This window comes from Eschrichtius robustus, chromosome 9, assembly GCF_028021215.1.
Source record: "Eschrichtius robustus isolate mEscRob2 chromosome 9, mEscRob2.pri, whole genome shotgun sequence".
Taxonomy (NCBI): domain Eukaryota; kingdom Metazoa; phylum Chordata; class Mammalia; order Artiodactyla; family Eschrichtiidae; genus Eschrichtius; species Eschrichtius robustus.
Genome location: NC_090832.1, coordinates 26058459 through 26074228, shown reverse-complemented (window position 1 = coordinate 26074228; position 15770 = coordinate 26058459). Strand labels below are relative to the sequence as shown.

Below are 15770 nucleotides of genomic sequence, written 5' to 3'. Positions count from 1 at the left end.
TTGTAAATGTCATCGACTCACTGTCTATGTAACTTGGAGAATAAGGGGAACCTGGAACTAATAAATAAGCCCCAGGCAGGGTTCTGGGGGAAATAAAGAAGGAAAGAAGAAAGTGCCCATAAAAGAATGTCTAATCCCATGTGGATCTGGGAAGGCGACAGAAACAGAAAAATACAGTGACTCTCGAGTCTAGGAAGATGTAGAGACAGTATTGCATGGTCAGTCAGGGCATGGAGTCAGATTACTTGGGTTCAGATCTCAGCTCCACAACTGGTACCTGTGTGACTTTGGCAGCTTATTTAATCGTTCAGAGCTTCAGTTTCCTTATCAGTAAAATGAGGACAGTAATAATGACACTTACTAAAAATATCACTCTAGGTAATTCATGTACAGGACCTAGCAGTGAGCCTGGCCATTTGGTTTTCTTTATTACTGGACAGACCTGGAGTTGTTGAAGAAAGCCATCTCTGGCCAGGCTTACAATGCTTCTTCCTTTTACAAGTATTAGTCTCTATTTTATTGGGCAATGTGTGGTCACTAATTAGAGAGCAGTGGGTGGGATGGAAAGAAACATATGAAAAGCAAAGAGCGAAAGAGTCATAAAAAACAGGACTGCACTAATAACATGTAAAATGGAAATTTATTTCTAAATTTTTACTTCCTTCTCTCTTCCTTCCTCTTCTGCCTCCTGGCTGTTAAAGGTTTTACTCTGCATAACCTACACCCCAACCTTTGACCTGAATGGGAGCGCAGTGCTGAAGATCGCGGAGGTGAGTACCCGTTTTCCCCAGACCCTCGAGTGCTGCTTGTGTGTGCTGTCTGCTCACAGCTGCTTTACCCCCACCTGGGATAAATGCTGGGGTGGAGCCAAGCCGCAGCAGTGGGGTGAGCCCTTCTCTGATCATTATTGTGGGGAATTTCCACTATGGAGTTGATCTGTGGGAAGCAGGCTATGTGGGCCACCATCCTTAGTCGGTGCTCTGCATGCTTTGGTTTGCTTGACTTGAGGCTTTAACCATGGAAATAACAGTACCGGTTCTCCCGACGCTGCTACACCTAGGTATTGCACTTACTATTTTTCCTAAGACTGACTGAAAAGAATTTGATTTTTTTTTTTTAATGGTTTTTAAGAAACCAAGTGTGAGATTTAGGGGAGATGTTTATTGATTAAATTGCATCCCCGTCTCCTAAACCCTGATGAATGCATTTTGTAACGATCATTGGAAAGCCTTCTCTTTTCCATCTGTATTGCCGCCTAGAGTAATGTGTACCTTCAGCACTCCCAGGAGTCTGTCCAACAGAAAACTTGCTTTCCTGAATGTCTGGCATTCAGACATTCTGGAAACAGCATCATTCCAAAGCTGTACTTTACTACGCTTAGAGTGAATTTCCTGCCACTTCTTGAAAAGAGTTATCTTCAGGATTTGTATGTTTTGACAAAAGTACACATGTAGACCTCAAGGAGCCAATGATATTCTGAATTCTGAAATTATAGAGAGAAAGAAAGCCTAACTATCAGCAGTCATGGGTATTTTTTTTTTTTTTTAACACTAATGATTACCATTTATTGAGTATACCAGGTAGACGCTTAGCACTTTGGGCATGTTTTCTTTTTTCTTCTTTTTCTCATCATTATTGAGGTATAACCAACAAATAAAATGTTCGATGTTTCGGTATGCGTATACATTGTGAGATAGTCACCACAGTCAAGCTAATTAACATATCCATCATCATACATAGTTAACATTATCATGAGTAGTATTTATATTGGCTGATACATGTGCTTTTATGGTATTATGTGGCATCGAAGAGTGAAAATTGAGAGGAAATTATTTTTTTGCACATAGAACATTTTTATGTGTCAGTCAAAAGAAAAACAGACAGCTGACCCCTCACTACAACATAAATCAGTTCTCAAATGCATATTTATGTAGGTAGAAAGAACACTTTTCTTTACCACATTTGTATGTTTCACTCTATATAAGTAAAGAAATAGAATAGCTATCAGTATTTTTAGTTGAATCTTAAGAGATATTTGTGAGTGATCTTATCATTGGTAGGTTTGCTTTTTTTTTTTTTATTAACTATGGTAAGAGCACAACATGAGATCTTAACAGACTTTTTAAGTATACAATTCAGTAGTGTTAACCATAGTGCAGTGTTGTATAGCAGATCTCTAGAACTTATTCATCTTGCATAACTGAAACTTTATACCCATTGAATATTAACTCTCCATTTCCCCCTCCTCCTCCCCCCACCGTGCAACCACCATTCTACTCTCTGTTTCTATGAGTTTGACTATTTTAGATACCTCATGCCGGTTTGCTTTCAAAGTGACAAATGTAGTTTTGATCAGAGCAAGAAACAGGACTGGTATGTAAGAGGCTTGTTATTTCTTTGCCATGTGAAGGGACGAGAAGGGAAATGCAGCGTGTCACTGCCCAGCCACTGCCTAGCTCGACCCCTGCCCAGGAGGGGTATGGGGAAGGGGATGGGTTGTTGTAGGACCCTCAGGACTGGGGAGCCCACCAGGGATTCCCAGGCTCCCTTTGAGAGGGGGAGGTCTTTATCATCTCACAGGGATGAGTTTTTGAATGAGGATCTGAAAGATTCGAGTTGTAATTCCCGAACAGCAGATACACACTGCCATGGGCCACCCAAGTCAAGGGTGATTTCAGAGGGGATCTGGAAGCCAGAGTAGAGAGTTGGCAGACCTGTCTAGATAGGATGAAACATCAAAACACAGTGGTCTCTACCAGAACCTATAAAGGAAAAAAAAAATTTTTTTTTTTTTTTCTTTTAAAAATCTCAGCCCAAGAGTGATATAAAGATAAAGGCGTTTGAGCTTGGTGGTGACAGCGTGGGCTCTTGAGTTGCACTGGTTGGGTGTAAATCCTGGCTTTACCACCTCCCAGTGGTGTTGCCTTAGATACCTCCCTGGGCTTGTGTTTGTTCTCTGTGTAAAAGCAGTGCTAACAGCACCTATCTCGCTATCTCTTAGTGTGGTTGTGCTGATTAGACAAGAAAGAGAATCCATGTAAAAAGCTTTCAGTGCAGGCAGCCGCATAGTAAATGCTGGGTCAAGGTTAGCTGCTGCTCTCCTGGAGCGGCAGATTGATGACGACGTCCAGGCTTCCACTAGATAATGTTGACACGGCCAGGACCCTGAAGGGACGGGTCATCAACTGGGCTAGCTTCCTGAGACAACAGTAGCAAGCTTGCTTCCCCTTCTTGCTCCTCCTGCAGCCCACTGAGATCCCCTAGTTGGAAGAGTTCCCAGCAGAATGTCAGCATGAAGGTCATGAAGCAGGGGTCAGACCATCACGGAAAGATGCGTTACTTCCAATGCTAGCTTTGACTTATTGTTCAGGATGGAGGCTTCGGACTGCATTCCTCTGAAGGAAGGACTTGGCAAAGATCTTAAATATAAACTTTTCATCCTGTATTTGGTAGCGGGGGCCTTCCCTTGACAGTGCGCAGGCTCCCAGAAGATGTTTTTAGGCCCCGCCTCTCCTATAGATCCACAAGAAGGTCCTACCACCTCCCTGTCCGTGGTGGAACTTAACAGTTGAGGTTGCAGGTTCCCCCAGCCCTCACTTAGACGCCCCACTCTTTTCTGGTGACTGGAAACATCAGATTCTCCAGCAGAGCAGGGGGGATGGAGACTGCTTTGTAAGGACCACAGTGGTCACCACTTCAAAGTGCTTTTGATAAATGGCAGAGTGCAGAATCACTCCTCTGTGCTAGCCTGGACCTGGCGTGGACACCAGGTTCAAGGGAGTAAGAATCCAACTCTTGCAGCTGGCCAGTCCATGGGTAAGGACATCTACACGCCAGTCTGCTGAGAGAAGCAGAGTGATCTAGGAGCAGGACGAGCATGCAGATGCCAGCACCAGGGGCTCACTCTATCCAGTGGCACCGATCAAAAAGCCAGTGATAAAAACACCCTGGAAAGTGCTCTCCTGCTGGGAATAGTGGATCTTTTATCCATCAGGCTTGGCTGCAACACAGAGTACTTCCACCAGGCATTAGCTAGAGCTCTGGGCTCTCTGTGGCCATTCCCTCTCAGAGTTGATCATTCTGAGGAGGCTTGAAAACATAACATCCCTCTGGGTGGCAAGAGATAAGTACATATTACATGGCTAAGACAACGTTACATGGCTACCTTTAGTACATATTTAGCTCTCTGCCAGGCACCGTTCTCAGAACGTTCCCTGTATTAGATCATATAACCTGCACGACAGTACTGTTGTACTAGCCACACAGCTAGGAAGTGATAGAACCAGGAAGCAAGCCTGGTCGGTATGACTGAGCTTTTGGTCTTTATACCCTGTAGCACGTGCTGTCGTAGTTTGGTTGTGGAAGGGACACTCACAGGGGCCCTTACACTTGCCCCGTGGAAATCAGTGGTAATTCTCAAAGGGGCTACCCTTCCCCTCATCCAGACCATTCCCAGGCGTGAGCACCCTGCAGACACGGTGTTGAAGTTGAACTAATCTTGCCTTTTATCTTTAAAATAGATCTTTTTCTTAAGAGAATAGCATGCCTCAGTTCACTACCAACAATGATTAAAGATCAGAATTAGAGACAGGCTTATACAAGCTTGCATAGGTTCCTGTATAAGGCTGACTGTTTTCAGTAGTTACTCGATTAAACTTTGACTTCTCTTTACCCTCCTGAAACGAACTCTCTTACGTATGGGATACTTACAGTTGCAAAGCATCGGAGGCCCTACATTTATGTTGGTGGTTCTCTTCAAAGGCTGCATATTCGAATCACCTGGGAAGTATTAGCAAAAATAAGATGCCTAGGGTTGCCCTAGAAATTCTGAGTTTTTTGGTCTTGGAGGGACCTGGGCAAACAAATTTTGTAAAGGCCTCCGGTTGATTCCACTGCAGAAGTCAAGTTGAACATCACTGCTCTGATCGTTACTGTTCTCTCCAACAAGCTGTGTTGTAAAACCATATTGAAAGGAGCTGTGATGCTCTAAAGCCTCAAGTGTGGTCCACTCGGCAGATGCATGGCAGCACCTGGGAGCTTGTTAGAAATGCAGGTCCTCGGGCCCCAACCCAGACCTCTGAATAAGAATCTGCCTTGTAATAAGATACCCCGTGGGATGCATAAGCGTATTAGAGTTTGAGAAGCACTGCCACAAGTGGATATTGGTATAATCTCATTAAAATGAGATCTAAAGATAGTGTTCTGCTGGGTTTATAGACCTAAATCCCAGGCAAGGTCTGCCGTGCCTCTTTGCCATGGCTAATCGAGCCCCCTCCACGAAGCAGGGACGCCCACACAGCAGCAGAATCCTCTCAATGGTGGCCCCTAAGAAGTGCAAGATTTTGATTCTTCTAATTTCCCTTGTCTTTCATCATCTTCTCCTGCCAAATCATCTCCACGTCTTCTCCTTCCCATTTGTCATTGCTTGATATATAGCAAACATATTTCTTAAAACGCTTTAACGGTTTAAACTGCCACAGAGCTATCCCACTGTTCCTTCTGAGTATGTGTTTCCGCCAATAAGGCCCACTGTCAACCTTTGAAAATATGTGGCACATATATACAATGGAATATTACTCAGCCATAAAAAGAAATGAAATGGAGGTATTTGTAATGAGGTGGATGGAGTTAGAGTCTGTCATACAGAGTGAAGTAAGTCAGAAAGAGAAAAACAAATACAGTATGCTAACACATGTATATGGAATCTAAGGAAAAAAAAAAAAAAGGTCATGAAGAACCTAGTGGCAAGACGGGAATAAAGACACAGACCTACTAGAGAATGGACTTGAGGATATGGGGAGGGGGAGGGGTGAGATGTGACAGGGTGAGAGAGTGGCATGGACGTATATACACTACCAAATGTAAAATAGATAGCTAGTGGGAAGCAGCCGCATAGCACAGGGAGATCAGCTCAGTGCTTTGTGACCACCTAGAGGGGTGGGATAGGGAGGGTGGGAGGGAGGGAGATGCAAGAGGGAAGAGATATGGAAACATATGTATATGTATAACTGGCTCACTTTGTTATAAAGCAGAAACTAACACACCATTGTAAAGCAATTATACTCCAATAAAGATGTTTAAAATATATAAATAAATAAATAAAATGTACAAGAATTGAAGACAAAAAAATATATACCTCCTCCCCGAATCCATATTTATGTAATCTGGCATAAGACGAGCATGGAGTAGATCTATTTATATGAAAAGCATAAGAACAATTTATAAATATAAGCCTATGGATCAGTAGTTACAGCTGTTAGATTATTAAGTGCATTATGTATGGGTAATTTAAGGAAGGATAGTAGTAGACTTATTTGAAATCATTGTTTACTTCAGATACACATGATAGGTATAAGTATTTTTCTTACATTGCCTACATTTTATATTTCCTCAAATTTGCAAAATAGCTTAGAACCTTTTGGTTTTTCACCACAGAAGTTGCTTAAGAAATACTTTTTCATCAACAGGAAGCATTAACTACAAAAGAGAGTTATACTGCCACAAAAATAATGGTATTCTGTAGACATAGTGAAACCCAATGATTTTGCAGGTTTTTGCATGTTCTCAAGTGCTTTCCACCTGCTAATTTAGCCTTTGAAAAATCTGCATCTCTATTTTTAAACCAGGACATTTCAGCCTAAAACTACCACTTAGCTCCTGGAAGCTTTCTTGGTTGTGGCTGAATTTCTCATAAAAATAAGTCTTTAACTTCAAGAAAAAAAATCTTTTCTCCTATTGTCACTTTTGATATAGCTAGGGAAACAATTTATAAAAATACCTTAAAGTAAATCATTTAAAACCCCTGTGGAAATGTTGGGAGAGAATCCACACACTCTCTTCTTTCTTACTCTGTCTGCATTGACTGTTACTCAAGAATAGTGTTTACCCTGGAACCTGTTGATCAGGAAATGGGATGTGTGCTTGAGTATGAAAAATGAGTCTGTTTTCCCAAGGTACTGCTGAAACTATAAAAGGATCATTAAGCACTGAAAATGTAAATAAGAGGGCAGCCTTCATTTGTGTGTCCAACTTTAACTTGCTTAATTAAACTGCAATAATGACAGTTTTTCAGAATAGGGTCTTCTGTGATGCAGGAGGAATAAGAAATATCAACCGAATTTAGAATTGGACAGTTATGAAATATCCAACATGTGTTTTCTGTTTAATTTCATGAATTATCATTACTAAATCTCTGTATGGATACAAAATTCTCTTCATTGGTTGAAAGCTGGACCCTTAGTATTTCTCCTACTATTATGCACAAATTAGCAGATGTGTTGAGTGTTCCGAGGATAGTTACCTTAACGTAGGAAAAAGCTGTCGAAGTAAAAATCACCAAGGCCTTGGGGTTAAAGGAAGAGGTAGTGCCATAACAAGAAGCTCTGTGAAGCTGATTTGAAGATGATTAATGATATTGTTTCATTGGTAAGATTGGAGCATATTCTCATGCCTGCTGAAGGCTGCTCTATGGGATTTTTCTAAGTGAGAAAGCCTTGTTTGTAAATGTGTATTTGCTGGTTTGATCTTAGTCATGGGAAACTTCCAGTCTTTGATCCTGTAGCATGTTATCAAGTTCAAGCAGAGTCTCTCTCAAAGACTATTTTTTTTTTTCTTTAAGATTTTTACTTTCAGGAACCTCCCTTTTTTACTCCATCCATCCTCCATCCCTCAATTCCAAAACAGTGGTTAATAATGGTAGCTACTGATGGTTGAGTTCCTAGGGCGTGTCAACAAGTATTGTATTTTCCACACATTCTCTTTTAATCTTTACCATAACCAAGCTATATAAAGAATCCCAGAGAAAGGGAGGTTAATTTGCTTGCCCAGTGATTTTAGGCCAGGAAAGCCCTAAGGTGGATGGGAGGGAGGGGTCTCCAGGCTGGAGTCTGATTGCACCCACTCCACTTTCCGCATGCTTCCTTGGTAAGTAAGCTCCCCCCACTGCCATCTAGACTTATTTTATATTGATTTGTTTATAAATAAAAAACAATATTGAAAAATTTTTTTTTAGATATTCAAATCTAGCCTTTTTATATTTCAAATATGTGCTGTTAACCACTATGCTATACTATTGCTTCCTGGCTACCCTCAGTCTTAGAAAATGTTAGTGAAATCTTGCCATATTAATATAGCAACTGACTGAAATTCTTTGGATTCTTATCCACTTTGGACCTTTACCAGGGCATTTAGTTAGAGAATGGCTGTATGGTGGTTTTACATGTAAAGCAGAAGTATTGATGCATTTTACTTTTTTTGTGACCGTAGATTCAAGTGACCATCAGGCATATGCCACTTTCTTGGGTATCTTTACATATTGATACTCAGTTTATCTTTTCTGAACATTACGTTATCATCAGAGGATATAGAGTTTAGCAATAGTTCCACTTGTTATGCCAGGGAACTTAAAAAACACTGAAGCTCAAGACCTGCTGCCAAAGATTCTGATGTAATGGTTCTAGGTGTCACTAAAGTATTATTTTAATTGGGCTGACTTCTCTTTAAATATTCAGTGATCTTTTTTTTTTTTTTTTTACTCTAATGTGGAAGCATTATTTCTGAGCCATACCTCAAATAAAATATTTTACAATTAAGGAGCAGATAGTCTCCAGATATAACCCGGAAAAAAAGTACACAGATGACTTACTTGGTCCATTTATCCTGGAAGCATCTTATTTGTCTTGTTCTCTTTAAGACTGGGAGGGGTAGCCCCACCTCCTGGCAAGAAAACCGAGCAAGGAAGCTGGCCCATTAAACCAGCTGGCTACTGGATTGAGGAAACCCCATTCTAAGGAGCTTCTCCACTTTTCCTTCCAGAAACTCTTTCTTTCCTTCCTTCCTCGTGGGCCAGTCTCTTTACTGACTCTGGTTTGACTCCTCTAAGGTGTCTGTTCTTTGGCTACTTACTGCCAGATAGGCTTTGAGGGAACTAGTCCTTTGCAAGACATTCTCCACTTTCCTTTAACCTCTGACTTGCATGGTTCTTGAAGAACTTAGTTGGAGTTAGAAGACACATTGAGCAATGCAGAGATCGCCTCTACTTCATTCCGGGTTGGTTCACTGGACAGAGGCTAGAGTTTGGTAGACCCTGTGTAGACAAAGCAGAAGGGTCTTAAGCCATTTGAGGGGTCTTAAGCCATTTTAATATGCCAGCTGAAGCCAGGAAGAACATGGAGGAGGAAGAAGGAAGTCACAATCAGTTTTCCGTAAATGCCTGGGCACTTTAAGAATTTCCTTGTAAGTTGAGATCCAAAAGGAAGACCAGCAAATTTCCCTACCCAAGCATGGGATCAGATTTACTTACACAGGTATTTCTTAGGAATAATAAAACAACTTCAGTTCACTCTGTCTGTGTGTATGTATGTGTGTGTGCCTGTGTGTTTGCATCAACAGGACCCATTTGATGAGGTGCCTCCTGTCACATACCCACCTGTTACTGCTGTTGCCCTGGGAACGGCAGAGCCACTGAGCTGTCGTCATGATATAACAGAGTTCAGACTTAAAGTGATCATCAAAATTTCCTTTGGTTCTAATGTGATCAGCAAGCATTCATATAAGAGACATTTCTGCTTTCTTGTAGCTTACTTAATCTCTGATCCTTTCTATTTTTATCACCATAAATTGTCATCTCCGTAAAAATCTTCCAGTTGGAAACATACTAGCTCTTCTCTTTATAGAACTCATTAGTCAGTACCATGCACTGTTTTAACAAAGCTATGCCACTAACCCCATTCAGATAGGGAAGAGAAGGTAAATGCACAGTTCAACAAAGTGAAGGTCATACGTACTTTGTAAAGCTAAGCAAACTTCTACTGTGGCAGCTTCTTTAAAATTTATTATCACTTTGGTTAATGTATATTGAATATCTGCTACATTCCACTGTGCTGCTTCATATTTAATAATAGTGATTACACCGTGGTTGTAACCTAGTACTGTTATTTATCAGTCTACTGACTCGGTGATACAAAACTTGTATTGCTTATGTATGGCTTGCAAACTTGTGTTTTCTTGTTCTTGTTCCTTCTGCTTTTGGGGTCTGTTTTGCTTCATTAACGATGTATGTTTTTGCCCTCAGTTGTGTCTAGCATGCCATAAAGCTAGATGTCCACAAATGCATGAAATGATCAAAATGTCCCTTACGAAACTCCTCACTGCCCTGTGTCTTCATGCATTCCCTGGCGATCAGGGGCCTGTGGCTTTTCACAAGGTATTTGACTTGCCCTTTGAGCCTCTGGCAGAGGTGCAGGACTGAGGCTTTTTAAGTGTCAGTTCTGCACCACGAAAGCAAAGGGCATGGGGAGACAGAACTGATACAGGATATATGAAAAGAAGAAACTGATGAGCTCCTTTTCCAGAAACTCAGCCTGACTTTGGACATGGTGTTCTCCGAGCTTCTCTGATTCAATGTGCTCATCTTAGCGCTGCCCCGAGGTATAGGAAGAAAAACATTCACAAAGTGAAAAATGACTGGTCTCGAATTACAATGGTCAGGTTTATAAGGGGAAACATAGTTCTGCAAACCTTTCGGATTTACCAATTTATTATTAATATAGCGAGTTAAAGAAACTATTCTTTAGAAGATGTCAGGATAACTGATAAAGCATTTCTTTCTGAGTACCTAAAGAAAGTGATATTATCAGATACATGATCATTTTTATATTTAAAAGGATACCCTTTTGTCATATTCAGTATTTATACTCCCAACTTTAGTAGAATGAGCTCCTTAGATTAATCTTTTTTTTTTAAGCAGACTAAACATGCCTATCTTTTCCCTTAATAAAACGCCTCTTGCAATAAGTCATTTCCAGTGTTGTACATGTAGTAATAGCACCTTAACATTAAAAATGGTGGTAACATTAACACTCAAAGAAATACATTTGTTACTTGTGAAGTTCATCTGTTTACAGCACTGTTTGTGTTGCTTCAAATCCAGTTCTTCATGTGTGCTTTCTTTCTTGGGTCTAAAGGGACTGATAGAGTTTTTTAAGGGAGGATATAGATGGCTCTCAGTATTCAGGAAAATCATGTTTATGTTAAGTGTATAGTTTAGCTCTCCAGATAGCTACTCTTCATCTTTAGTGCGTCTAAGGCTTAAAATTCCCCCTTAAATTTATAATGTCAGAGCTTAGAGATCTTAAAGATCAACAGTTATAAAGGTTTCTTGGGAGAGTATAAAATTTAAAGAAAACTGTTAAATCCTAAGGTATAAATAGTACGAGTGTGCCTAATTACACTGTGGAGAATTTGATTTCATCAAAGTGAAATACCTCACTCAGATGTATTTTCACAGTTTTTAAACTATTTCATCACATGCAAAAGTAAAAGCCTTTCAAGATTAAAACATGTTTTTTTCTAAGTATGTATAAATTGTACCTTCAGGTCCATTATAATCCATGATTGTTTAAGAAAATGAATTTAAAACTGATATACCCTAAATGGTAGTTTGAAAAACAAATATTTTGGAACTTGCTCTTATTTTTTAACTTAAAATGAATTAATCGAAGCCAACTTTCAAATACACTGTTGAGTTTTCAATGCTCGTTTGGAATATTAAGCATTCAATAGGAGATAAATTAAACTGTTAGAAAATATTTACTTTTACCTAGTTAATTTTACCAAAAAGGTTATTATAATGAGGCCCGGCAGAAAGGTCTAGCTTAAGCAGTAGCAGCAACAAAGGTTAACATTTAGTTTCTCTCTTGTTTCAGTTATCAATCATCAAATTAAATTTGCCATTTGGGTGAGAACCCTGTATTTTCGTTGTAGATAGTCTTGGAGTTACTCCTAGAAAAATAATTTAGGTACATTAAATCCCCCTTTTTTTTCTTTTTGTGGGACTAAATATGCTTGGAAAATGGAAAGGATAACATACCTTATGGAGAGGAAAAAGTGGGCAAATTTAAAGCATGCATTTATTGTCAATGCCCATTCCTATAGCTTCCGAAAGAACTAGAGGCAGTAAAATCTGAAAAGTCATGCCATTTAACATCAACATCACCATCAAATGAGAGATTTTTTTTTTTTTTTTCCAAATTGGGACTTCTCCATGCAGCAGCCATCAGGGAGTCTTCTCATGTTCAGCTAGACATTCAGACTCACAAGACCAACTAGACCACAACTGGCGTTATGTTCACTTAGCAGGATATAGGACAGGAAACAGAAGTAGGGCAACGGCAGGCATTTATCTTTCACAGGAGTCCTTGCTGCAGTCCAGAGGCTAGTTGCTGGCTCTCAGATGTCAGCTTAGGAGCAAGAAGATGAGAGCCACCTTTGTGGGTACAGAGTCACCTTGGCTTAGCATCCCCAGGTTTCAACTATGTAGGAACCAATAATCTGTAACAACTGCATGAGCTCAGCTGGCAGAGGTCCCAGAGGGTGTGATCAATGACAACAGTCACCCAGGGAAACTTCTCACCAGGTTTTTATAGTTCGTTCACAGTTCTCCGAATTCAGATGCAGCTTAGTAATCGGGGGACATTTTTACCCTAAGCCATGCTGCCTAGTAACACAGCTAACTGTCCCACTTTTATCAGGTTTCCAAAAGAACACAGCTGGAGACTTAATCCAAGGTCAAACTTGTTTATAGAGGAGAAAGGGTTTCATTAACCCTTTCCCCACACTTCATAACTCAGGAGTTAAATTCTGTTCCTGTTTTGCCATGGAGAGAAGTTTTCCTGATTAATTTCTAGCCACCTGAGTTTGTTCTAGGTAGAATTATTTGGCATATCTAAAAATCACTAATTTGCATTCTTTTGTGATGCTCAGAATAATAAGCTTCTAAGAGTGCTAATCTTTAGGGAAAGATTACTTTTCCTATATGATTAAAAACAAATTCCCAGGGATTTAAAATACATATTTAGTAGTACTCATTGACAACTAGTCTTAAATCAGGCTGACTTTCTATTTAAGAGAGATTTAACATCCTCTCCAATTAACTCCAAAGCATGTTGGTAATGAACTGATATCTACAGATCGTGTATGTTGCTGTCTTATTTCTTTACCAGGTGTGCATTGAAACATACATATGTAGCTGTCACCAGCGTAGTATAAACACTGCTGTGCGGGCAACTCTCAGTCAAATGCTGAGTGACTTGACTTTACAGTTACGACAAAGGCAGGAGAATACGGTGAGCCTCTCGGTACCCACACGTTCATTCCGGTCTTGCCAGTGTCTCTGTGTAACCGCATGCTAAGTGTCCCACGTCCTGTATGCCTTCCCCTCCCCCTGCCAGGGCTGCTTCCTACTGAAACATTAGGAAGGGCTGGCTTGGTTCAGAAGAACATTTATTTATATAAATTAAACTCTTTAAATGTATCTTTGCCTGTTTCACTCCAAAGCTTGGAGAGTTATTTTTCCTTATGGTTTCGGTCATTTTTTTAGTCATTAATTTAAAATTCACTTTTCTTTTAAAATCATGTTTTAAACATCTCAGATTGAACAATTTTATATAAAAATATTGTGATGTATTAACAAACAGAAGTAAATTCAGAATTAAGAAAAATTACTAGCAGTTAATTAATTACATGCTTTGAGGCTTGGTGCATATGTTTCTGTTTGTGAAATAAAAGGCTGGGGCAGGAGGTTTCCTTCACCTGCTGGTGCCATCAGGGAAAAGCTGAATTTGTCTTCTCTCTGTCATCAAAGCCCACTCAAGCTTTTTGCTCTAAACTTGAGCAGATTGTCTAAAATGAGCATTCCTGGGAAAAATGTAAATGTAATCAGCTTCTTGTATATGTTATCTCCTGGGAATGTTAATTGAGGAGATGATTCCTCTTCAAAATTGGTGTTTTTTTAAAAAAAAAAAAAAATGCCTCTAATAATTCAGATTAAACTTCTTTTAAAATCTGCAAGAAGTATTCTGAAATGAACACTTTATTAGTTATTTTTTAGAATAGGAAATCTCAATGGCAATCCAAAATATCTCAGAAATTAATTTTACAGAAATGAAGAGTTCATTTCTAATTTTTAACTTCAATTCTTTTCTAATTTTTAGAAAATCATGGCATTGAGTGAAACCTTAGAGATTATCTGGTCAAGTTCTTTTATTCCTCAGAAAAACAGCTGGGGAAGATGAAGCCCAGAGAGATGAAATTGAAATCTAAAATTAATGAGCATATCAGTGAAAGAGCCAGAACAAAAGCCCTAGTCTCCTCACTGACTCCCAATCCAGGTTATTAATATGCAGTCTGGCAGCCAGTGTTTTTTTGTTTTTTGTTTTTTTTAAATCCACTAATCTGAAAAAAACCAATACTGATTTTCTTCTCTGTTTGCTATATCTAAAGCCCAAGTTTTTATTAAAAATCATTTAAACTTGAGATATTTTTATTATATTAGCTTACTCTTTGTTAAAAACTATTTCATTTATACTAAGGTTTTGCATATGATGGTATAGATATATTAGTTTAAAAGAAATTCAAATCTATAAGCAGAAAGCATTAAGAGAAAAAAGTTTCTTAATGGAAACAAAGCTAAGATGTTGAGAGTCCTGATACTAGTATATGATCTAGTATATGTTCCATCCTTGCTAAATGGCAACATGATGGGAAATACTATAACACTAATGTTTTAAGATGAAGCATTTAAATGAAACTTTGTAGTTTCAAAGTGATTTCAATTATGATAGTTTATTTCGTTATATTTTTAAATTTTTAAGTAGGAGAATTTGGGGTTTTAAGTAAAACGACTCAGCTTTTTAGCTTATCTTGCTCTTCTGTAACAGTGGTGACAGGTATAGTTGTAGAGGTCTGGATAAAACTAGAGGGTTGTCTGCCTCTGTCCTAAGTACTGTGTGGCTAGTCAACCTTCTGGTCCCCCTCATCACTGACCATCTGGACTCACCCCATCCGGAGGCAAGATCCCAAACGAGATAGAAAATTAGTGTTTCCTGTTAATTTCCTTTCTATTACTCATGAGATCCCTGGAGATGTTTTTGTGTCCCAGAAAAACATGATTCTCAGGATGCTAATATTTGAAGCACTTACGATGTTTAGTAGAGGGAGACATAAGTTTTGCCACCTAAGAATGGTTATTTTTTAAAAAGCTATTAAAGGGGAGTGGTCCCTAGGATTGGTGAGACTCACGCTAAGTAGGCTGCATGTTCTCCCATGGGGCACTTAGCATTACTTGCAGAAGATGTGTATAGTGCTTAGCATGACCCATCACTGGAAAGACATCACGGGCCATCTCAGAATTAGAAAGACTTAAATACAGTGGAAAGAAAATAAATCTAGAATGCCAAAAGCTTAGCACGAAATCTATCTTCAACTTAATGTCTAGCCCCTCCCCACCCCTACTCCCAAGGCAGATTACTCAGTTTGATTTTGTAGCCTCAGAAACCCTGAGTTATTATCGAGCTTTATTATTGAATTATTTCGATGATAAAAGCCATTGTTAAATTGTTGTTACTCATTTTAAAAAGAAAAAAATTCCACATGTAAATATTTGGGGGGTAGGTGGTAGTGGTTCTCCTATCCATAAAAATGATTCAGATGGATTTCCTCCAGAAAATGTTGTTCTGAACTTAATATTTATCCATGTGCTGAGCTGTAGGCACTAACATAGCATTTCCCAAAACACTGTAGAAGTTGCTGAGCTTGCAAATTTATGAACAGAGAAGAGTAGAAATACATGCCTGTAACAAGTTTAAAAATGATCAGTGCTATGGTATTTATATCTGATAGTTAATTGGCATGGAAATGCCTTCTGTTTATCTCCCAATGCTAAGAGGTGGGGAGACTTGAAGGGTTGCCTTCCTGCTCGCAGCTCAGTAGTC

General features: G+C 39.3%; 1 protein-coding gene across 2 annotated transcripts in view; it reads left to right on the top strand.

Moving 5' to 3' along the window:
- The window catches only part of ARFGEF3 (ARFGEF family member 3), a 195354-nt gene that overhangs the window by 72221 nt on the left and 107363 nt on the right, over positions 1 to 15770 (top strand). Inside the window, exons 5-6 of one of the 2 annotated variants that reach the window (XM_068551231.1) lie at positions 702 to 770; positions 13002 to 13124. In XM_068551231.1, coding sequence (XP_068407332.1) covers positions 702 to 770; positions 13002 to 13124 — 192 coding nt within the window. The remainder of the gene's footprint in view (positions 1 to 701; positions 771 to 13001; positions 13125 to 15770) is intronic. The other variant, XM_068551232.1, reaches the window with a different exon arrangement.